General features: G+C 34.4%; 1 protein-coding gene across 1 annotated transcript in view; it reads left to right on the top strand.

Moving 5' to 3' along the window:
* The first annotated feature begins 2,891 nt into the window (after nt 1-2,891).
* Nucleotides 2,892-26,061, top strand: part of LOC149797026 (sushi domain-containing protein 2-like) — a 50,651-nt gene continuing 27,481 nt past the window's right edge. Inside the window, exons 1-7 of the mRNA XM_089961683.1 lie at nt 2,892-3,018; nt 13,930-14,054; nt 14,705-15,067; nt 17,756-17,854; nt 21,844-22,027; nt 22,837-23,094; nt 23,548-23,726. Of these exons, the coding sequence (XP_089817809.1) occupies nt 2,946-3,018; nt 13,930-14,054; nt 14,705-15,067; nt 17,756-17,854; nt 21,844-22,027; nt 22,837-23,094; nt 23,548-23,726 (1,281 nt within the window). The 5' untranslated portion in view covers nt 2,892-2,945. The remainder of the gene's footprint in view (nt 3,019-13,929; nt 14,055-14,704; nt 15,068-17,755; nt 17,855-21,843; nt 22,028-22,836; nt 23,095-23,547; nt 23,727-26,061) is intronic.

Genomic DNA, 26,061 nt, shown 5'->3' with positions numbered 1-26,061 from the left:
GGTTTTTGCCAGCAATCACGAACTCTCAAAATATGTATCGTTGTTCTCTGGATACTGTTCAGCGATATGGTGACCTTTGCAAATTGAATTGACCGCCCAGACACTTAACGATCATATGGTTTAACATGAAGGGAATGGTAGGTTGCCAATCAGATGGTAGTTGCGTCAACACCTGTATCAATATTTAATTGAGCTCAGTAGTACATAGATTACTCTGAGTGTCCCACGGTCCCTCAGAATCATCACACAATGTATTAATCCAAGTCACAAATATTAGTCATATCCACTTGCTTCTGGTGGATTTGGTTCGAATACACCTTCGTGTATAGTCTTGACGTTGCTCCAGTCTTGTTTGCACAAGATGTATACTACAAAGTGTCAAATCCTAGTGCATTTGTTTCTGCAGTTTCTCACAGAATGTTTTATCCAGCTAGCCTATATCAATAATGTCTATGATATATTCAAACATAGCATGTTCAGATAATCACATATATCACATAGCTCGTATAAATGAATTAAATAGACTCGGCAGACTCGCCCAATTGTCCCTATCTTGTGATCACTCTTGCTTTAGGTACGAAATGATCATCAGATTTCCTGAACAAAACTTCATCATTGATCTGATATCCCTCTGACAAATTGAATGTCCATAGATCTAAATCATAACATAATACTTCATGATCTTTATCAAGTCTGGTCCCCACTCGAAACTTAGTGAATATTAGTTTCCATTCTGGCGACTCATTAAACCCGAAAATTGTAAATTTTCTGTTGGAGGAGCTTAGGTACTTGTCATTGGTTTTTCTTCACATACCGCTCCGGTACCCTCTTGGTTAGAGAGTCCGCCACATATGCAGGAGGCTGAGTCCCCGGCCGAGTCATACCAAAGACTCATAAAAATGGTACTAGCAACTGCCTCGATGGGTGTTCAGCATTAAGAGGTTATTGTTAGGATTGTTCGGCCTAGTGTCAGAACTTGGTGGGACATCATGCTAGATGTCTGCAGCATGGTGCCCCAGTGCTAGACATTACTATAAACTGCCACACTGCAGACATCGAGCTGTATGACTGAAAAATTGTTAAAGCTATGTTAAAAATCCAAAATCACACACACACACACACACACACACACACACTTTCTTCCCCATGATATCATCACGGCTTATATTTCATTGTCATGTATTGTCATTATGTTGTGATACCATCATGATTAATCTTCCCCATTTCTAACACCATGTTGACCGCTCCAGTGGCCTAGTGGTTAGAGCGTCCACCTCAAATACGGGTGGTCGTAGGTCATATCTGTGCAATGACTGAAATTCTATCAATAGAACAGTGTCTCTATTTTTTCAGTTACAAATAGGATATGTTCTCGAAACATTCCTTTTTATTATCCGCCAATCATTGTCAGCCAAACAAAATATACTCTATTTTATCTTAAGCCAATTCAAGACTGGTTCGACCGCTCCGGTGGCCTAGTGGTTAGAGCGTCCGCCTCGGATGCGGGAGGTCGTGGGTTCGATCCCCGGCCGAGTCATACCAAAGACTTACAAAATTGGTACGAACAGCGCTCAGCATTAAGAGGTTAGTGTTAGGACTGGTCGGCCTGGTGTCATGATAATGTGACTGGGTGGGACATCATGTTACAAGTCTGCGACATGATGCCCCAGTGCTAGTGATCACTTTAAACTGAAACACAGCATACATCTTAGCGATATGACTGATTTTTTAAAATATAAATCCAAAACACACACACTCTAACACCATGTTACTATTATATCGTGAATATAAAACATAACACAAATCACCGATATGCTAACATCTTTCATGCATACATTTAGATGTGTACACAATCTAACTCCCCTCTAGTCAACCTCCAGGTATCGTCTTAATGTAAATTACAACCAGACTTCGACTTTTGTTTATCCAGTAGGGCCTTTATGTATCGAACGGTTTAAAGTACTAAATGTTAACAACGTCTTAGAATGAGATAGCAATTTTGAATTTAGGATTTTTGGACGTAAACTGTGCTTTTATGATCACAAATAAGGGTTTTACTAGCGGCAGCATTAAATAAAAGATTGTTATAACACCACCGCACACCCCACCTGACCCCAATGCATACTGCTTCATACTTTAGAGAGGCATGAAAGAAGATAAGTTTTTATTGTTATCAGAGTACAAGAGAAACCATATCAGTCTAAGGCAGATTAAATCCGCACTTGTAAATTTGTATAAAAAATTGTCGGTGCACTTTATTATGTTTGTGGCCGAGATCAACTTATTTGAGTTTAACGATAAGAATACGTTTAATCGTAAAATGATACACAATTTTGGGTGTGGGTGAGCGTGCCCAGATGGAGAAAATATTCACTTTCGAAACTCAGATGGCTCAATTTAGAAACTGACATCAGTACTTTAATTGGAATTTTGTAAGATGAATTACTAATAATCTCTTGTTCTGGAGTGATGCATTCCACTTGAAAATTGTATAGTTTGGATTTATAGAAAAAAGAACAAATGTACTTGGTGATTTAGTGAATTATGGCAAAAAATAGAATCAGAGACTCAACGGCGTTTAAAAACCAAACAATTCGACAATCAATGTCATAGTTGTACTAATGGGAAGATTTTAAAACATGTCTGTTAAATATTGAATATAAAAATTATTATACTCGAAAAAAATATACGCCTGAACCTCAAGTGCATCCAATTTCAGAATGCTCATCTAAAAAAAAAAAAAAACTCCAGTATGTGAATTTGTAATAATTACCAAGCTTGCTGGATTCTTCAATTTGATAGCGGAACAAGTTGCGATAGGTCAGTCCCCTCTATGACCCTCATAATCCTAGTAGATAAGAGGTAACGCATTGTCAACTGTGCTATTTTGCGCAAAGTTTTATCAGCGGACAGATATCATCGTGGCTGGTAGCCTTCACTTCAAAATGGCAGCCTTAGGGATACTAAGTTCAGCGCTTACAATAGTTTTTCTTTTTCCTTGGCTTCTAACAGTTGCAGGTAAGAAGATTTTTATTCAGCATCATGAATATTGACATATGTCACTTGTTTGCTCAGAAATAGTTTTTAACTAAGTATGTGCTTTTGCGTCGAATATTTAAAGTCCAAAGTGACAGGACTGTCAAATGTATACCGGAAATCCAGATGCACAAACATACTAGACAGCAATATTTTGCTCGTGAAATCTGTACATGACACCTCTTTTTGTATGTATGTATGTACATACGTACGTACGTACGTACGTATGTATGTATGTATGTATGTATGTACGTATGTACGCATGCATGCATGCATGCGTGCGTGCGTGCGTGTGTGTGTGTGTGTTTATGGATGGATTTATGGATGATGAATGATTGAATGGATTGATTTATGTGCATGTATGGATGGATGGATGCACGCATGCATGCATGGATGGACAAATCAATTAGATAGATGGGACTTATGGAAGAATGGTTAGCTATGGAAACACATGTATGTTTATATGAGAGTGCATAAATACATGTTAGATCGAAGATTTTGTCGTCAACATTATTTTAGCATACTTCTTTATTTTAAGACCAAATATCTACGTCAATAAACGGTAAACACAACTATAAATAATTTTTAAACAATTCACGATGTTCATAAAATATTCTGCACCATCGACTCAATGTGTTACAACACATGCATAAAATTGCACGTGCGATTACACAAATTATTCCATTATGGATTTGCAAGAAATCAAGTAAAAGCGTTCCAAGAATTCAGTTAAAATATATCACGGAACATTCAAACAGCGAACTGTTCTCTTAGCGTACATACTTGTATGATGCTTGATAACTACGGTGGGTGGGTTTTAAGCAGCGATTTTTAAATAATGGTGTATACCAAAATTACTTGAATGCTATTTTTCCACTTTTTAGAATGGAATGAAATTGAAACGAGTAGAATTTGAATACCAATTAATAAATTCTCTCTCGTTATCCTTTTTGTTGACATTATGGACTTATTAGACCGTATTTTTATAAGAACATATTTTATGTAAAAAGACATTTCCGTCACATCATAGTCTATCTATATATAAATCTTTGTCTCAGATTATACATTTCTGCAAAAGTATAGACACAATGAAAGCTTGAGCTGAAACGAACATCCGAACATTCGAATTAGAATACTCTTTGAACATTCGAAAAGAAAATTGGTATTCAAATAGTCGTTTGTTTACACAGCACAGTATTTAGGCAGCATTTTGTAAAATAAATCAGGTGAAATGTGAAGCTTTGCAACATGGTCTTAGTTTACGCAGTAATAATTTTAAATCTGGTAAATAACCCGAAAAACGCACTGTGACGTACTAGGTAAAATTATGTTAACAAACTCATTCTTCACAACGTCGCCAGTTACATTCGAGATACTCTTGAAAAGATAACGTGGAATAACGCAAGTTTATGAAAGACGTGGTGGTACATAATATAGGTCATATCAGTGGTGTAGAATATAGGTCATATCAAAGTCCACAAAACATTTACATATGAATCAGCTGGAGAACCTATAAAGCTGCGAACTATTTTCAGACGCTCTTTCCAACAGGAGCAGTTGTAGTCAATCTCGCTAACCACCCTCACCACCCTCAATTTACGCATGTCGGAAAGTTAACTCCAACGTATTTTGGTCTTTTATTGAAGACGTGAAGTCACTGCACAGCTACGGAATGATATGTCTTTTGAAAATCTGACACTATTCTTTTGTTATTTTCTTTCAAATTAATAATGCAGATATCACATTTGTATCGATAAGATATACATGGGCCACAGGACAACGGAACAGGATCATTTAAGTTGTAAGGGTCGAGAGTTTGCTGTTACGGCAAAGATTCCTACGCTCTGTTTCTTGCTGCTCATTCATATAAAGTAAATTATCAACATATATTATAAGTAGTGCAAGGTTTGTTTTAGAACTTTTTCTAACTTATGCCCTTTACCGTTCATCTTCAGCATTTAAATAATGTTTATGTTTGTTCGGCGTTTGAAGATAACCAGGGAAAATAACACTTATGCTCATTCGATTTTACCTTTGAATCCTCAAAAAAGTATCATATACCGCAACCAATATGTCATTTAAAGTGACTTGGTTGGAAGTGGGGAGTGTCAATAAATACCAAAGTAGACAACGGATGGATTTGATAGCTTTATTAACATGGACAGATATTCATATAAAACAATAGGAAAATCGGGTATCCATTTTAGCTGCTCTTTAAGATAAGGTTTCTTAATACATGTGAGCCTTAAGAATCAATGCTTGGTTTATTTTGATTTTTGGATTTAAGTACGATTATGTTAGAACTTCCCTGACGACAGACACTTTAAGATCACAGGCATTTATTATTCGGCCATTTTTCGTTGCATATCAGGCTTCTGCAGAATATTAGGTTAAAAAGGTACACATCCGAGGAAAATTGTAATATTCCTGACAGTTTAATTTTAATAGCGTCTTCATCGGCATTGTTATAGACATGAATTATTAATCTATTATTCAATAATTTTAAAATTTCTGTAAACATCCTCTAACAGGTTCTGCATATCCCTTTTAAAATTCAAACATTAGGCTTCCGTCATTCTTTGTAAATGTGAAATATTATGTTTCCACCACCGTTTTAGTGTGGAAAAGATTAAGGTCAGTCTAGTTGTAAAGTGTGCCTTTGATAGCCAAAACCATCGATGACAGTATCCTTGGGAAATTATTTATCCTCACATAGGAAGCTTCCATTACCTTATAATAATATATTATCATGGTCTAGCTATAATGATTTTCGACATCTATAACCGTACTTAAAGTGTATATAAAATCATTGACAGAAATATTATGTCATTTGAAGACAAAGAAATCCCTTTGAATTCCAATCACGTGCATGGGTGTGTTCATGAGAATATAAACAAATTACCCACACACACATACCTTTAAAGATGGTAAAATCTATTCACGTTATAAAAAACAGTGGCGTCGCTAGGGAGGTGCTGGGGGTGCGGACCGCACCGGGTGACACCATCTCAGAGGGGTGACACCAAAATGAAAAATTGCAAATTTTACAAAGCACACACTGCTCGGTCTAGTCGGATTTCATAAGCGGATAACCGATCATAGTTAAATACATGACTAGCAGGCACAGCAGTGGCGTCGCTAGGGGGATGCGGGGGGTGCGGACTGCACTGGGTGACACCATCAGAGGGGGTGACACCAAAATGACATTACTAAGGATTCTGGATGGTCTGTTACGGAAGGAGGACCATGGGGGTGACACCATGAGCTACCGCACTGGGTGACACCAACCCGAGTGACGCCACTGATAAAAAATACGGTTTTGGTCATCCGGGAACATTACAGTCTTGGTTATCGTATGTATGTAAGTAAGTAGGTAAGTAATTGAGTGAGTGAGTGAGTGTGTGTGTGTGTGTCTGTATCTATTCCGAGTATATTTTGATACGATCGAAAAAAGGAAACATATTTTTACGGATATATATATATATATATATATATATATATATATATATATATATATATATATATATATATATATATATATATATATATATGAAAATGCATAAGCAGTCATAAACAGCAATAAATAAATAATAGTATCAAGGGTATGTGAGTATTTTCTCTTTATATATATGTATGTATATACATATACATACATATATATATATATATATATATATATATATATATATATATATATATATATATATATATATATATATATATATATATATATATATATATATATGAATATGAGGATGGGGGCTGAGTGCGCGCGCTCAGTATTTCAGAACTGTTTCTAAATATGACGCATCTTATCAGTTAGACATGTAAATAAAATATGCATGGGTTCGTGTGAACTCCCCCGGGACCCCACACCACCCGCATTGATCATAGATAAACCTCACTGACACTCTGCAGTAAAGACAGATATCGACTGCAACAATCTTGGCTATCCAGTTCGTGGCAATGATAGCCGCTAGTGCCTTAAAGTTGTTCTTGTGTATGAGGTGCTCATGCCTGACCTGACATCACGCTTTTTGTACAATTTTGTATTCAGGAATATATCCCTCTGAAAATTGGGGCTCAAGGTCCATAAGCACGTACTAATACTTGCATTTTCCTGTTTTTACCATTTACAACCGAAGTGTCAATATAAAATTTTATAAAAGTTGCCATACATTTATGTTATCCTTTTTTGGGGGGCACTAGACAGATGCCACCCCCCCCTTCCAAAAAAATATTTAAAAAGTATTTTATGTTTGTGTGTTTCCCCCTCAGATATGTTATATGTTCTATTTAAACAGAATTTTGTATCAAAAATTTAAATTTAAATTTTTGATGGGGTATTTATTTTTCCCTAGGGTCGTTCGTCTGAGCCTGGTTTTATTCACCTTGCTCGAAGTCCCTTCCCTTGAAAATTTTGTGACCTTTGCTAGCGGTCGCCTAAGTCTCAGTACTTGCTGTGTGTATTAGTGCTACATTGTGTGCATGCTATATTTTCTGTATGTTTGAGACAGCAAGTATAAATCAAGTTTTTTCCCCAGTTGTCTTATTCTTATTTAGAATCCATTTTAAAATATTTTATGTTATTTTCCGTCAATTTATTTTCAATTTAGAATTTTGGCGATCGGAACGGTGCAATATATTAGGTTATGAAAAAAAAAATTGTATTGTTTTATTCGAGTGTTAATCTGTGTCGTTCCTCGCAAAAAGTGCTAGAATTAAAAATAGATAGGCTCTGCTCGATTCAAGATCCACACTTCTTTATTCTCACTGTATTTCTCCTGAATCGAGTTAGGCCTCTTTTTATTATTTTATTAAATTATTTCTTTAAAAAAAATCCAAAATTGTTTGTATAACTACAAGATTGTAGATTGGTCAACCATACAGTACGGAAGCTGCATGGTTTGAGATAAAAAAGGGGTCAGTGGGGTATTTACTATGTAGTATTCTCTGTTTGTAGTTGTGTTTTTGTTTTGTCTGTTTATGTTCTATATGGGGTGTTTGTTCCAAGACTCTTTCATAGGCCTGTCCACTTCGCGTAGCGTCATGTGACGTAGCCCCATGTCATCGCCTTGTACTTTCCCCATGTAGATTCCCTGTGGATTCCCTGTAGTTTCGTATTTTTAGATTTAGTAGATTTTCAAATTATGTATACGAGTTTTAGTACAAAACAAAAACAAAATATTTAATTTTTTAAGACTTGAAATTGGGTCCTGTTGTTTGGTGAGGCTCATGTCTGGGTCGGGGAATGAGTTGGAGGCTCTGGCCTGCGCACTGACAGTATCACACCCCTAATGGGTAGCCAACCAAAGCTCTCCCTTCCATTTCCCTCCCCTTTATGTTCCTTCCTCTCCCCCAAATACCAATTTGTCAACAAGTTATTTCATAGTTATCTACCTATCACTATTATTTGCCCACAGGCCCTCATTTTTCCAACAATGTAATCTGTAATTTTATAAAGTGTATTTTTGTAAAATTTCCCATCTAAAAATAAAATATTTTCTCTTTTGTAATTGTCCTTTTGCATATTTCGCCTATAAACTTTAGTCTTTCTTCTTTTCTTTTTTCACATTGCGTCATGGTATGGTATTTACTGAAGGGGGCGTTTTTGCACAGAGGACATTTTGGCGATACTCTGATCATGTGTCGTCTCACTGCCACCTCTCCTGTCAACCATGCATTGTGCATGTATTTGAAGCAGAGACTTTGAATTTTAAGTGATCCTAATTTGTTCCAGTGCCCCCAGGCTCTTTCCCAATTTACCCCTAAATTTTCTTGTTCTACTTTACTCCTACTTTTTTTTCTTGTATCTTCTCTTATCCATTGATATGTATCTTTTTCATCCTTTTCCCATAAGTCTGTTTTATCACGATATTTAATTAGTAATTCTTTAATATGCCTGAACGTTGTAGGTATTTCTAACTTTTTTATTAATTTATTATTTTGATATATTTCCCCCCTATTCCTCATCGTGAAACCGTACCAGTATATATATATATATATATATATATATATATATATATATATATATATATATATATATATATATATATATATATATATATCCCTTTCCAGGATAGGTTGGGTTCAGATTTTAATCTTTTAAATCTATTTAAAATGTCGGCATATTTAATTAAAATGGGATTAGGTAATGCTAATCCCCCCCCCTTCTCTCGCTCTATATAACGTTTCTTTATTTATGTAGTGGGTTTTATAGTCCCATATATAATTAATGATATAATTGTCTATTTTTTTAAAGTGGCATTTTCTATTTCTGTAGATTTTAAAATATATTTTATGTTAGAGTACATGTATGTTTTGGCCACCTGGGCCCGCTCCATTATACAAAGTTGCGTTAGTGCCCAGATAGTCACATTTTCTTCTATTTTCTTTTTCATGATTTTACAGTTTTCTTGTTCATCTCTTCTCCCAAAGTTGACTCCCAATGCCTTAACTCGGTCCTTGATTAGATGGGTAGTTCGGGGTGATTGCCCCACCAGTTCCCTAGCTTTAATATTTCTGTTTTTTCATGGTTGATTTTAGACACTGAAGCCTTACCAAATTTTTCAAGTTCCTTTTCAAGGTGTTTGAAGAATTTGGGTCCTTTATAAACAATCATCTGCATATTGTAGCATCTTAATTTCATCCTTTATATTTGGAACTTTAATACCTTCAATTTTACTGTTCAGTCTTATTCTTATACTTAGGATCTCAATTGCTATTACCTATAATAGCATAGATAGTGGGCATCCTTGCCTCACTGATCTTTGTATGTCGAATTTTCCCGTGTTCGCTCCATTGACCTATACTCTTGAGATTATTTTGTTGTACAGGATTTTAGTCCACTTTTGAAAGTTATTTCCAAATCCAAATTTTTCTAAGACTTTTTGCATATAGTTGTGTTCTAATCTGTCAAATGCTTTTTCCTGGTCAAAAAGTACCATAGCACCTTTTAGCCCACATTCCTGTATATAATCTATAATTGTTTTAATGCTTAAAATGTTATTCTGAATGTCCCTCTCATCGGCCCCACATGTTTGATTTATGTTTATGATTTTATTCATTCCCTTTTTAATTCTTTCTGCTAAAATTTTACTTAATAACTTGTAGTCCGTATTTAGGAGGGAGATGGGCCTCCAATTTTTTAGATCTTCCCTATCCCCTTTCCCTTTGTATATTAGTGTTATAATCCCTTCCCTCATGCTTTTTGTCATAGTACCATTTCTCAAATGAATATGTTGTATAACCATTCTAAAATGGGCGACAACTCGCCACGGAATTTCATATAAAAATCCGCGCTGAGTCCATCTCTACCTGGGGATTTTCCTTTAGTCAAGTTATTTATACTATTTAAAATTTCTTCTCTTGAGATGAAATCATCACACAAGTTCTTGTGTTCTGATGATATTATCTCGCAATCTATTCCTTGTAGGTACTCCTCTATTGTATTATTATTAATATGTTGTGAGGTATACAACTTACTATAAAATTCTTCAATATGTTTTAAAATTTTCTTTCTGTCGGATACCTTTCCTTCATTAATTTTTAAAATTTCAATATATTTTTCACACACACCCCCCCCTTAACTCCTCTCTTTTATATAGGCCCTCCACTTTTTTATATATTGTGGTAAATTTTCCAGCCCTTATCTGTCTCCCTTTGTTTTCTTCATCTAATATCTGATTTAATTTCCTTTTAAGTATACTTTCTCTCTCATTTGTATTAATTTTTTCTAGCTGTCTTATAATCGCGTCCTTTTCCATGGTTTGTTTTTCCTTCCTTATTTTTGAATAAGTAATAGCTTTTTTTAAATAAAGTTTTTAATTTATCCCATTCATTTAAAATATCTACGTTTCCCTTATCTATAAATGTTTTTATTTCTACTTTAATTTCTTCGATAAAATCTTTCTCACCCAAAATCTTGTTATTCATTTTCCAGGAAAAATTCCATCTCTGGTTTAAACCTTACGTCATTTGTAATTAATTCCCTTACTCTATATTTTCCCCCACCCAGTTAAAATCTCCCCCTAAAACTAAATTTTCCATGGTATATTTTTCCATGTATTTTGATAAGTTTTCTAAAAATTATTGTTTGTGGTATTTATTGACCGGCATGTATACATTTAAAAGGTGGACATCTTCTATTATAATATGGATCATTCTCCCTTTAAAAAAATCCCCTTCATTTTCCCTTTTCCAGTTTACTCCCCTTTTATTTTTAATAAATGTTGCTACCCCTCCTCTTACGTCTTTCCCTTTAAAATCATTTAAAATCAGTATACCATTCATTTTTCCTCACATAACGCCAGTAACTCTTTAGTGAATCCATTATGTGTTTCTTGTATAACTAGAATGTCGTTATTGGTTTCATTACATAATTTAATTAATTTATCCCTATTAATCCCATTTACATTTATAGATGAAACACGGAAGTTTTTTCCTTCCATTTTTCATTTTCCTTCCAGGTTGCCGCATTTCGGTTTATACAGTGATTATTATTTAAAATATAGTTATGAATGTATAGTATGTATGTTAATTAATTTGATAATTTATTTGTTTTTGTTTGAAGGGGCACTGGATCCCCCCCCCCTCCCCGTATTACTATATGCTGGAGCAACATTTATGTTATATTCCCCTGATTCATCAAAATATTCATCACCGGTTGATGAGAGTTACATCATTTGGTAGGGTGTCAAATGGGCCAAGGTTGGGTACACGCCTACACCATCTCGGGTCGGTCGCCCAAATGTGTCCTTAGATAGGTACTTTACCGTTATCTCATCGGCTTGATTTAGCCAATTGCAAGGCTGAAGATGCCTTTAGAAACCAGTCAACCAACCAACTGTTATTTGCTCTGACAATCCTTGATTTCTTTTTTTAAAAGGTGTGTGTTTGAAAATGTATCTTTATTCAAACGGTATTCATTATACAAGTCAGATTATGAAATTGCATGGACATATAATTTTCAAACCCAGCTTCGAAATATTACTCCTAATAGCTGAATAAAATGGCCATAACATGCCTCCGGAAATCCACCTACCCTACAGGCTAAAAAAGGTGCACATACACCAACGTACAGTAATTGGTCACTTGAAATTTGACCATCGCTTTATTCTTGCGCACGTTTATTGTGTGTGTGTGTGTGTGTGTGTGTGAGAGAGAGAGAGAGAGAGAGAGAGAGAGAGAGAGAGAGATTTGGATTTTTAACGAAGCTTTAATAATGGCTATGCTGCACACTTTGTGTAAATAGACACATAGACTTGTGCTTGGTGTCCTTTCGAGAAAACTTAGGGTAGCTTTTAAATTTTGGACCCCTCCCACACTTGAAATGAACCAGCCCTGACATTTGCTGTATTATTTCACAGTAAACGATAAATTAATAGACTGATTGCCAGCCTAAAATTGGGTATAAATTATATTTATCCTCGAGCATTCTGATCTATTTTAAACATAAACAAAAAAACAAAACAGATGCTCAACAGCTCCGTGTCATGTCTGAGGTTGTATACTAGTGCATGCGTGAGTGTTTATGAATTCTTCTTCAGAACGAATTCTCAATTAATGCACAAGAAAAACATTATCAGACCAGAAACGTTGGTCTTTTTTTCTTTCCTCATTAACTTCCACAATTTGTGCACTTGTATTCAAGGCTTGGTTTTATGTTTATTTATTTTTTTTTTTGGGGGGGGCATTTGTGGATTTTCTTTGTTACTTTAATAAGTTGTTTCAACTAATATAATGGACATAATATGTTCTTTTTACTTCTAGAGATCAGAGAAAGAATACGTTTTACAAAGTATTTGAGAGCCAGATATTTTGATGAATTCTAATTGGTTGAGTGACATAAATGACGTTCATGAAATTGTATACATATTTTGGGAAGAGAGTTGGACCTATTTTATTTATATTAATTTCATAGGAATGTGATTGGGGGCCAAATTCAGCCCTGATCGAACCGTATCCTTTATTATACTCAAGGTAAATTCATAAAACATTACATCAATAGGGAATGTAGGGCCCTTAAGCCAGCCTACAAAATATGAAGGTCTGGGGCTGATATCGCTTTATTGGCTTATGAGTAAATCCTGGACTGTTTACGATTCATACATAGGAGGGTTGATTCTAAAGTTATCGAAGACATTTTCTGAGTAAAGCAGCGAACATCATCCAAATTCGCTCGTCCATAATTGAAAAAGTCCTAATGTAAAACTCGACGTTATTTTTTAAATCTTACCGACATCATATTTTCTACGTCATATTTGTTGACACGGTGGGAAAATGGCAGATAAGTCCATTTTCAAATAGAAAGTAATTATAAATTTTATGGAGTGAAATATCGCAGACTTGTGGATAGACATGTGCAGGCCAGGGTGGATAGAAGTTTTATAATAATTTTTAATTCCTATAGCAATTCATGTATTTGTTATTTACTATCCTTTGAGTACAGTACTCGACTAAATTGGCTACCACTAATTTGTTTATTCTGCAATAAACCCACGTCTCAACAGGTGCGCGAATCTAGCCCTAGGGCTTAATTTGATCATATTTCAAACGTGATAACCCCGCGATGATAAACGATGGACATTCTCATCTTAAACAATGACTACATCATGAAAATACCCTGGATTGCAGAAAACACCACCAACGTTTGTACAGCCAGGACTGAGAATAATAATAATAATAATAATAATAATAATACATTTTCTTCTTCTTATTATTATTATTATTTATAGTAGTAGTAAGAAGAAGAGGAAGAAGAAAACGATGATGATGATGATGATTAGAGGAAGATGAATTAAATAATGCGGGTGTGCGAACATGAAATAAACTCGTCCCCTTTCCCTCTGTCTCTCGTTAAAATAAAGCTGCGCTTTTTTTTATCTTTCAAAGGATCTCCACTGTTTCCGTACACGGGTGATACGATAGTACGTCCAGAAGACCATAATATTCATGCCATTAATCTACCCACCGACATCAACATATCATTCTACGGAGATGTGTATAATACTATTTATGTAAGTAGATCTATTCTCGCTTTATTTTGTTTTTTTGTGTGAAATATTTCCAAAGATATGGTGTAAATGAGGCAACAGAGAATTAAATTTAAAAATGGTTCTTTTATAGACATTCAAATAAGATTTATCCCAATTTTTGTGGATAATATAATTGTTTGGATAAACTATTTCAGATTATTAATCGTGTAGATTCGTATGGGCTGAAATTAGTTGTATATCACATATTTATTGAAATTTAAATGAAATTTGTTGTTTGATAGTTGCTGTACGTTACTTTAATCTTATCTCTTTGCTTTATCTTAAGATGTTCATTTAATCCTTCTGTCTGTTAAAAAATAATGACGTTTTATGGGCGGAAATGACTCAGTATATTGAGACAAGGAGACATTTACACACACACACACACACACACATATATATATATATATATATATATATATATATATATATATATATATATATATATATATATATATATATATATATATATATATATATATATATATATATATATATATATATATATATATATATATATATATATATATATATATATATATATATATATATATAACTGTGTATCATTATGCATCTCATACGTCGATTTATCAAACCATTTATTTATTTGTTTGTTTATTTTATTTTATCAGATACAAAAGGATGGGATTTTAGGATTTAAACGTGAGATTCAATATGATTTAGTCGACTGGTCAGATAAGACGCAAACCACTACCTTTGGGAGCTCACCATTTATAGCCCCGTTTTTCTACCAAGCACTTAGCCTAGAGAAGGGCGCCCAGGGCTATGGGGGCCATATTTACTACCGAGAAGTTAATCAAGGGAGTGCACAGACTCCAACTCTACAGAATCTAAGCTCCTATATTCAAGCAACAGTTGTAGGGAGTAGTCATTTCAACGCTGTTTGGGGCATTGAGGTCACTTGGGCAAATGTAACATCACAAAGAGAAATCGAGAGTGGGAACTGCGTGTTAACAAGATACAGCTCGTGCAAGGTAAAAAGTAACTTCGTTCGTGACAGACGTGAAGATGCAAACATGTCTTACTGTAAAAAATAAATATGATAAATATAATACAGATTTCATTTAGCAAAATAAAATATCGTTGAATATCAAATCGTTTCTATCAAATAGATTCCGGTTTGATGTTTTTATGATATGTTTTGAGCTCACATATATCATTTTGTCGGCATTTTCTAAATTATATGATTTACATTTTCACTGAAAAGATGTGTGTGTGTGTGATTTTGCTTTTTAATGTAGCTTTAACCGTTTTTCAGTCATATCGCTACGATATCTGCAGTGTGGCAGTTTATAGTGATGTTTAGCACTAGGGCATCATGCCGCAGACATGTAGCATGATGTCCCACCCAATCACATTATCCTGACACCAGGCCGACCAGTCCTAACACTAACCTCTTAATGCTGAGCGCCAAGCGAGGCAGCTCTTAGTAAAATTTTTGTAAGTCTTTGGTATGACTCGACCGGGGATCGAACCCACGACCTCCCGCATCCGAGGCGGACGCTCTAACCACTAGGCCACCTGAGCAGTCGAATGAAAAGAAGTCAGAAAACATATTGCACAATAACTTTTGGCTTTGCAATGTTTTCAAATGGGAGACCTACCCCACCCCATTTAAGACGTGGCATAAAGACTTCTAGTTTTTAGAATAGAACTGAATTTTCTTGCACGATGATGTAAAATCAGAGGTGTGATCTATTTGCGGTTCTTTATTTGTCTTTTCAATTCCTTAGCTATGTCACTCTAATGGAAAGAAGTCCAGAATCTGTAAAATTCCCTAGTTGTGTCACAAAAGTCTCAGATTAGTGATCTTCGGATATCAGCCTCATATGAGGCCACAAATATAGTAATTATCTGTCCAGCTGTGTTAGTATCACTTTAGCAACGAAGGAAATGCTTGTAGATTTATATAACTGAATTAGTACATCAATTGCAGCCAGTTACGTCTGCATATAGAGAATTCCCACTTCAATATATTATTTCACTATGTTCTAAGCCTCATGTTTATTTATCATACGAAATGTTGTCTTTTGTGTTGCTCTTTGGAATGGAATTAGTTTATGATAACAAATCAAACTAGGTATACTATAAATGACGATAATGTCAAAACTGACAATGTTTTCAAATGATGTCAATCCTACAATCAGTACTCCCTTGCCTTGTGACCATCAGACTATAAACATAAACGATAGAATACTGAGTTTCGAAGGCAGGAAAAGTTTCGTAGTAACAGTATTCAACGAGAGAAATACGGATTACCTTAAGCCAGTGAACAATATTGAACAAGCTTATACTTTAGAGAGGGATATATATATATATATATATATATATATATATATATATATATATATATATATATATATATATATATATATATATATATATATATGCACTTGACCCACATATACAGAAAAAAAATGGTAATGTTTTCCCCCACTGCTCATAAGTAAATGCTCGTTTAAGGGTTGCATTGAAGGTAATATTTATCATTAATTAAAGAATCTCTCATCAACAACAGGTTTTGTTTGTATTCCGTAAAGTCATTTTGTGCGGGACTATGAAGACATGAATAAGAAGTAAAAACATTTATCGTTTGCATGCCTATGTTACTATGATAACAATTAGTAACGAGGCGAGGTCTGGTCCCCTGCCATCATACTTTGTATTAGATGTTCAATTGCAACTTTTTAAAAATAATATTGTTTGATTCATTGGTGTAGTCATCGATTCATTGTATAATTCATAACTTCATTCAATCGGTCATTTAATCATTTTGCCCATCATTCAGTCATTTGGTTGATTTGTTCATCAATTCATTCCATACTTATTCTGTCCTTCCTTCCTCATCCAACAATATTCCTGACAAATTATCAATGTTTGATTCATATAATTAGTCTTACTCTCATGCCCAAAAGTATTAAGTTAAATTAGTACCTTGGCAAATTGGTTTAAAGAATGCATGAATTATTTTCCTGAAAGACTACTAAACAGACCTATGAACAGATAGTATTAAACAAACCTATTTCATATATAGATATATATATCGATATATATATATATATATATATATATATATATATATATATATATATATATATATATATATCGATATATATATCGATATATATATATATCGATATATATATAGATATAGATATAGATATATATAGATATATATACATATACATATATATACATATATATACATACATATATAAGTAATAGAAGGTTAATACAATATACATGTGGCAACTTATCAATGTGTTTTTTAATGCACGTCAGCCATATTCACTCATGACGTCATGCAGAGGAATGCATGCCTAAGCAGTTTTGTTTTGTAGTTATTTTAAAACTGATTATTTGACTTTATTTCATATTGCATATTGATAACTCAGTTTGCATGATTTTAATTATTTTTATTGCCATTTCATAAAGTAAAGTCCGGTGTTCGTGACGATCTTAATTGGTGTATTGTATAATTATGGTAGGCATTGTTACTAGGAATGACTTGTGTCAGCTTAGAAGGGTTTCGCATAACAACATTACCGTTATTTATCATAATTATATATTTAACTGATATGAGCCTGAATCCATTGTTATTATGCGTAATGCACTCTGTAGTACGCACTCATTTTACTTTTTCTTGTGTTCAAACTTGTCAGAAAAACACTTTCCAAGTCATGTTACTGGTGAACGAGACGGATACCTACGCTATTATCAACTATGAGAACTTGGACGTAGAGATTTCGCAATATTTCCAGGTACAAAAACAGACACGCTCTAGTTTTTCTCTTTGCTTATGTCTGTTAGAAAGAGACAAAAAATATTCATCGTTTATTCATGAATGCATCGTTAAAATATTTTTTTAGAAATACATTTGCTCAGTTTTTAAAAACAAATTGTTTATGATTTTTGTCTGGATTAATGTCAAAAACACTTCCGCGTTTATCCCATTTAACGTTGTTAGGATCCTGCTGACACTCGTATCGTCTCACCCGAGAATCACTCTTAAAAGAGACTTCAAACAGATTTTGTTTTGGTTAGGTGGTGATGTTTCCTGATTCTGTACATTGCTCTAAGTGTACTCTGTCTTTTTAAACAAAGTGTGACATGTTTTTCTATCAGACCGGAAAATAAATTACACAATCATAATAAACTGATTCTATGTAAGCATATAAAAACTGACTTCGGATTTGAAGATTTTAAATACTTATATAAGCATATTCATCGACCAGCTTGGACAAACCTTCCAGTGGCTTTCGTTAATCTGAGAATTTAAACTGGGTGAGATGGAAACGATAGAAAAGACGTAAAAGATATTGCATGCTCGCTGCTAACGATGATAATGAAGATGAATTTCATTTAAGTATGTCATGTATATACCAAATTGCTTGCCAAACGAATTCGAAGTTACCACTGGAATAAACTATCCATTCTTAAGTACATTGAATTGTTAAATTCTAGTAATAATATAATATGTTCATTTGCAAAATTTGTTTATTGACGTTTAAAATAAGAAATAAATTCTGAGTTTCTGTTTACAGTTGTACATATAGCATTTGATAACATCGCAATATTTACAATATGTTTTCTGTAAGCATATAAATGCTTGTGATAATGAACATTTGGTGATGGTTTCCATTTAAATGCTTGTAATAAGGAACATTTTGTGATGGTTTCCATTTAAATGCTTATGATAAGGAACATGTTGTGATGGTTTAAAAATATTTTGGTCATGAAATAACAGTTAGGTTATGTGTTCATCTAACTTAGAATTAGTCTTGTCTTAGATACTGTATATGATGGTGATCTATTTCATCATGAGAGAAAAAATAAGTAAATAAATAAAGAAATAAATATTTAAAACCCAAAATTTGGTTACTGTCCCAATCACAAAATGGAGAAAGGAAACAAAAGATGCAAAATTTGGAGACAATGGTTATTGGAAAGCAGGTTAATTAGGTGTTGATCAGAATTTTATTTTACGTAGTTGGAAAATGTGGTGATAACGTATGTACGAGTGTAAAATGCAGTACTTTTAAATACATGAACACGTGAAAATAAATATTGAAAAAACAAATGTTGGAATGAAGGAATCATAGCAGGTAATTGTCACACGATGAAGCCGGGTTGGGACTGGATTAGGGAAGACACCAAAAGCAACTGCAACTGCGTTTACAAGATGTTTATGTATAAACGCAATTTAAATATAACAAATCTGACACCATTATAATCAAAATAAGGAAAATTATAAAGTTCCTAACATGGAACTATCAGCAATTAACTCAAAAGAAAACAAAACCTTCACATTAATTTAACAAATGGAATTTCAAAACAAAACGTGAATTCCTATCACTGATCAACAAAATAAAGTGACCTACACCTCAATATAAAAAGTCTTGAAGGTATCGTTCAAATAACGATTTACAAAAGAGTAATTATGCATCGTTCAAATAACGATTTAGAAAAAATGTAATCATGTATCGGTCAAATAATGATTTAGAAAAGCAGTGTAAATTACTAACCTATCGTTCATAAAAATATATTTAAAAACAGTGCAAATTACGAACCTATCGTTCATAAAACGATATTGAAATTATCAATCGTTCACACAACGGCATTGCAATAGGAATGAACAACATTATAAACCCATCTATCGTTCACACAACGGCATTGCAATAGGAATTAACAAACCTATCGTTTGTTCATAAAACGATATTTTCATATAACGATATAGCAATACGTTTAATTACTCGGCTATCGATCCTTTACATAACGATCTAGTAATAAGTGTAATTATTCGCCTATCGATCGTTCATATAACGATATAACAGTATGTGTATTTATGAACGTATCGATCTTTCATAACAATTTAATAGGGATGAATGACATGAACCTATCGATCGTTCATACAACATAGTAATGAATGGATTGATGAACCTATCGATCGTTCAGATAACGACATAGCAATAGGGATGAATGACATTATGAACCTATCGATCGTTCATATAACGATAGTAATGAATGGAATGATGAACCTATCGATCGCTCATATAACGATATACCAATAGGAATGAATGAAATGATTCTATCGATCGTTCACATAACGATATAACAATAGGAATGAAGAAAATGATCCTATCGATCGTTCATATAACGACATAGCAATAGGGATGAATGACATAAATGCAATTGTGGAAATAACATGGAACACTACAACTATCTTGGCGCCCATTTGACGACCAAGAAGTTAACTCAGGTTCCACGCGCTCTAGTAACCTCACAGACCCGTTGGTCGCTAAGACCTGGTCCCTCGCACAGAAGAAAACCAGTCCCCTCTTCCGATCCAACGTCACCGAACACAGCGCATACGTCACAGTAACCCCACGGAGTTCTATGACTCCACATCAAACGATGTACAAGGCATGGCAGGCATGTATGAAGCGGCTCTACAGCTGGTGACTCCACATCAAACGATGTACACGGCATGGCATTTAGGCAGCTAAAATGATAACTAAACCGTGTAGTACACATGACACGGTTAAGTACTTTTTCAGTCATATGTAGCGCATGCGCGAACATGAATTCATTACCCAATACATTAATAGTTTAATGCAAACATTGTATAATTAAATACAAGTTGTCTGTTCGGTTGCAACAAATAGCTAACTCGAACCAGACCATAATAGTTATAATATAGCGTTGTATAACCTAGGTATTGACTCTCCGTAGAATTTAGAATAAATATATGTTTCCTGCTCGTTAGCTACTGCATTCAATGAATATGTTTGCAGATTAGAAGTCTTTTTGAAACATTAAGGTTCTAAAACATCTAAAGTTTAAAAACGATTCTGTCATATAGACGAATAATAATAAAGAATTTCATTACCTCTACAGCTAGAGATTTGCTCCCGTAAAGGGGTGAGCGTCCTGGCAAGACTTGGTGTAATGTAATGTTTTTCGAGAATTTGCTCTATAAGTACACTAGCTGTGACAGATGCGCAGCTAGGTTACTTAGTTTCCCCGCTGCAAGCCATTTGTTCGTGCAGCATGGTCTGAGTTTCGCTCAGGATTTCGAAATAACTAAGCCAAAAAAAATATCCCACCCTCTGGTGACGCTGTACGCGGCAACGAAACCAGAGTACATTTTTGACAACATTTACATATTGATATAACCCGTACCCAATTCCGTGACAGTAATAGTAGAAAACAGAGCAGAATAATGTGCCTAAAACTGAGTCGCATCCGAAGTTCCCGCCGCCCACCCTTCCACTTTTCACAACGCAAAATTGTCTAACATTTTCTTTATTTGTTTTAAACATTTTTACCAATATCTAATATGCCTCATCTACTTTGGTGGACCAGAATGTTCTTGGCGATTTTTTTTATGTAAAATAAAGATTAGTTTCACCTCTGTTGAGTACCGTACCACAGACCATTTCAGCTTTATTTTAATGTCTAACACCTGCATGTCATTGAATACTCACCCATATACGCTTTGTAATATATTAATTTATCTGTTAGATCCAATCTGACGACATTTTATCATCTTCATTTATTTGAAGTTAATAAGATTTAAATGATTACGACCATAAGATAAAGTTGTAAGATAGGTAAATATAAAACATGCTGGAGTTTTGGGGTTAGTCTTTCTGGATGTACATATTTATTTCCTAATTTCCCTGTTTTATTCTAATAATTTCTTTATTTCTTTTTTTTTTTAAATTCTTTTTTTAAATATAAATTATAGGCTGGATTCAATGGCGGAAATTACAGGGGTTGGACGCCAATTCTGCCGAGTACCCCTTCCGGACACAAAGCGGATGTAACACGGCTACCTAATCATCAGGCGAGTGACGTCATGGGAAGATACATATTCAGAATATCCGGAAATATTATCGTCAGAGGTGGTTGTTACCGATACGATTGGTACAGTGAGTGAATATTTTGTTTTCAGCAAATTCCTTTAGTATCAATGAGTCAAATGATAATAGAAGATACTCATTATTTTGCAGACACGTTTGATTGACGACAACCTAGTTAAAATATTCTCATGATAACGAAATGTTAGTGAATTTTTTCTGCATAACACATAACATTAAATTTTAATTTTTTCGCGTAAACTGCGATTGTTTCTTCCTTAAAGAAAGAATTTCTACTAATACATTGCCTAAACAAGTAGTAAAATGATTATTCTTTTAGCTGTTCTCTATAAAATAAAGGATTTGTACCATACACCTGAAATTATAAAAATTCTTTAGCACAAAATGATTTTGAAACAAAAAAAGTAATTAACATGATCAATATAAGGAAACTGTTATTATTTTCAAAAGGAGGATATACGAAATACGACTTCGGAACTATAAATATCATGCGTATTTGAGTAGGGTAGTTCAGACGAATGTCACTATGTGGTAAGGGGGTAGTTCAGAGGAATGTCACTATGTGGTAAGGGGGTAGTTCAGAGGAATGTCACTATGTGGTAAGGGGGTAGTTCAGAGGAATGTCATTATGTGGTAAGGGGGTAGTTCAGAAGAATGTCACTATGTGGTAAGGGGGTAGGTCAGACGAATGTCACTATGTGGTTCGTAATTTTAAATTTGTACCACATCTTGGTGGTAATTTGTTTAAAAATGCATCGTGTTAATAAAATATTTTAAAGTTTTTTTTTTGTTTTTTTGTACCTCTTGTAAGCATGGACTAGACGTTATATTTCACTCACCTGAATAAAATGGCATTTCAGAGCAGCTTGAGATCTACCCGTCATACGGAGGGATGTTTGGGGGTGAGATGATTGACGTAGCAGGACCCTGTTTTGACCAGGCAGATCTGCGATGTAAATTTGGTGATCTTCAAAGTGGCAAGACATCTATTGGAGTGTACGTTAGTACAACCAGGATGCGCTGCCCAGTACCGATGTTGACCGAGAGAGGACGAATACAGCTTAGTATATCCATCAATGGCGGAGTTACCTTCCAACACTTTACACACTATACTGTCGGTAATGTATTTATTTTAATTAGTTTAAACAAGTCATTTAATATGTTGCGCCGACTTGGAATATCTATGTACATGGTGCCTGCTGCATATATTTGAGTGTGTGCGTGCGTGCGAGAGAGAGAGAGAGAGAGAGAGAGAGAGAGAGAGAGAGAGAGAGAGAGAGAGACGGGGGTGGGTGGTTTAAAAAGAGCTTTCTCTTGTGTTCAGAATAGTTTGTTTTGTGTCAATGATCCATCAGTAATACCTATTTTTATACTAAAACCATCTGACCTATCCATGTGTATTGGACTTGTAATGTATCGGCTGTCCTAATTGACTTTTTAGGCGATGTTAATTTTTTGTTCTCTTTTTGACCCATGGTAATTGTAGACATGTAACTCTTATCCATAATAATTATCTATCCATTATATATATACAAACACACTTCATTCAAATATGCACCATTTTTCTCTAGTGTTTCCCGGAAGACTATCAAGCTCCCTTAGGGTCGAACTTCAGTCAGTTGGAAATGTCACATGGTACGATCAAATTGCAGATACACTCCAAATACGATGGAATCCAAGTCTTCTCACTAATGACGCCTCAGCCAAACTAGATATCACTCTCTATGGATTCATGGAACATAATAACGAAGTATGTCCTCAAGCATGATACTGTAATAATTACTGTATCACTTTCATGGTCTTTCGATAAGAAATAAAATGGTAGAAAATCTAAGGTTATTCATTCATTACAAGGAGCATGACGAAACCTTTCTATCTTGTAGGAAATATAGCTTTTATATTTGTATTTGAAAAATCAATGTCGCTTTCGTGCAGCTAATGCTTCCCTGACCAGAATCGCTTCCATATTTGTATGTTTATTTAAGTTTCAAACATTACGGTTGTATCAATATATATATATATATATATATATATATATATATATATATATATATATATATATATATATATATATATATATATATATATATATATATATATATATATATAGTCATCGTTTATCCGTACGGATATTCTAAAGTTTCCATGTAGAACCTTTGTTCATGCATTAGTCATTACCTCACAAGCCAATATAGTATACAACAACACTAGTAATTGCTTTGATTATTCCTTTAAAGAAAGTCTTGATATGTGGGCTCATCGCAAGCTGCCAGCTATATTAGCTGATAAGCCTTTGAGAAGTCCCCCAGCGAAATGACCATTTCTTAAGATATCAAAAGGAAAGCAGAATACGAGATAAATGGCATTAAATTGGGCGTCAAGCCGATGATGAAAGAGACCGATTTATACCATATGTCGGCGTGTTAATAAAGACAAACATTCATGTGTCCTGTTTCTTTAAGGATTCCACCCGAGGGTTGATAATATTTACTGATAACTTAATGAGGTAATGAGCAACCGACACCTGGGGATTGATGTGGCCTCTTAGTGATAACAATCACCCATCACTCAACTATAGACTAAATTATAATAATTACTGCTGTAGAGTTGGGTATCTCAGTGCTAATTCAACGATCACATGTTTTGTTTTGGGAAAGAATAACATAATTATTAACATTTGATAAACAAATATTTTCCACGGGTACCCCACTGAGCTTTACTATGGAAAAAATGGTGGCGCTGCATGGGCTCTTGTTTTCATGGGATCCCCGACTATGGTTTTTTCTACCTCTGTCCGATCGTAAGTGGTGTAGGATCTTTCACAGCGTTTTTGAGAATAAGTTATGTTTTAGTAGCTTCATTGCACAAATGCAGCAAAGTCACAACAAAAATTTGAAATTCATGTTAGAAGTTTTCCGTGAATTTAAAGCTACATGCAACTCATTACAAAATCACACCTTGAAACGTCCGGCTAAGTGATTTTCCTACATGTTTATCTAACTGTCATTCGGTCATCAATATATGTTTACCGTTTGTTAAGTCTGTGTAGTCGCTGTGCTAAAAAAAAATTCCTTTCACATTTGCCAAGTCAAAAAGAAAACAAAATATGACCTTAAATTGTCATCGTACAATATGTCTTAATCCTATTATTTAACGATGATATCTCTTTCCGGGGACTGCAAGATGTGTATGAATCATTAATGAACAGTAACCATATATATATATATATATATATATATATATATATATATATAGAGAGAGAGAGAGAGAGAGAGAGAGAGAGAGAGAGAGAGAGAGAGAGAGAGAGAGAGAGAGAGAGAGAGAGAGAGAGAGAGAGAGAGAGAGAGAGAGACCCAAAAAGAAAAAAAATAGGGCAAAGTTATCCATTATGTTGTATAGTATAGACTACGCCAACATGTACGTTCTCTAGAGTCTGACTTGGATGCGGGAGATCGCAGGTTGGAACCCAGGTCGAGTCATACCAAAGACTTATAAAAATGGTACTAGCAGCTGCCTTGCATGGCGCTCAGCGTTAAGGTTAGTGTTAGGACTGGTCGGCCTGGTGTCAGGATAACGTGACAGGGTGGGACATGATGCTACATGTCTGCGGCATGATGCCTCAGTGCTAGACATCACAATACACTACCATACTGCTGACATCATAGAGATATGACTGAAACATTGTTAAAGCTACTTTAAAAATCCAAATTACACACACACACACACACACACACACACACACACACACACACACACTTTGAACTTTGTGCTATTTGTATCGGTCATTTTTAATCATTACTGGTTACTCTAATGTCACTAATTAGACATATCCTGTAAGTGTAATTTATCATGTTAATTATGTCTTTTATATTCATATTTTTGCTTTTTAACACATATATGTTAAAGTTGGAGAGTTCGCATTTCCGTTTTATGTAAATTACCCCAGTCTTGTCGGAAATGAGTTCAGAATAATGCAATGATTAACCGCGTGCATTCACAATTTCCCTTTCTAACCAATTAAGGCGAATACTTCGGGTATTAAAAGACTTGTATATCTGCACAACGACCTTAAAATTGTGGTCTGA

Source organism: Sinohyriopsis cumingii, chromosome 6, assembly GCF_028554795.1.
Source record: "Sinohyriopsis cumingii isolate HCF-2022 chromosome 6, ASM2855479v2, whole genome shotgun sequence".
Lineage (NCBI taxonomy): Eukaryota > Metazoa > Mollusca > Bivalvia > Unionida > Unionidae > Sinohyriopsis > Sinohyriopsis cumingii.
This window is presented reverse-complemented; position numbering and strand designations above follow the sequence as displayed.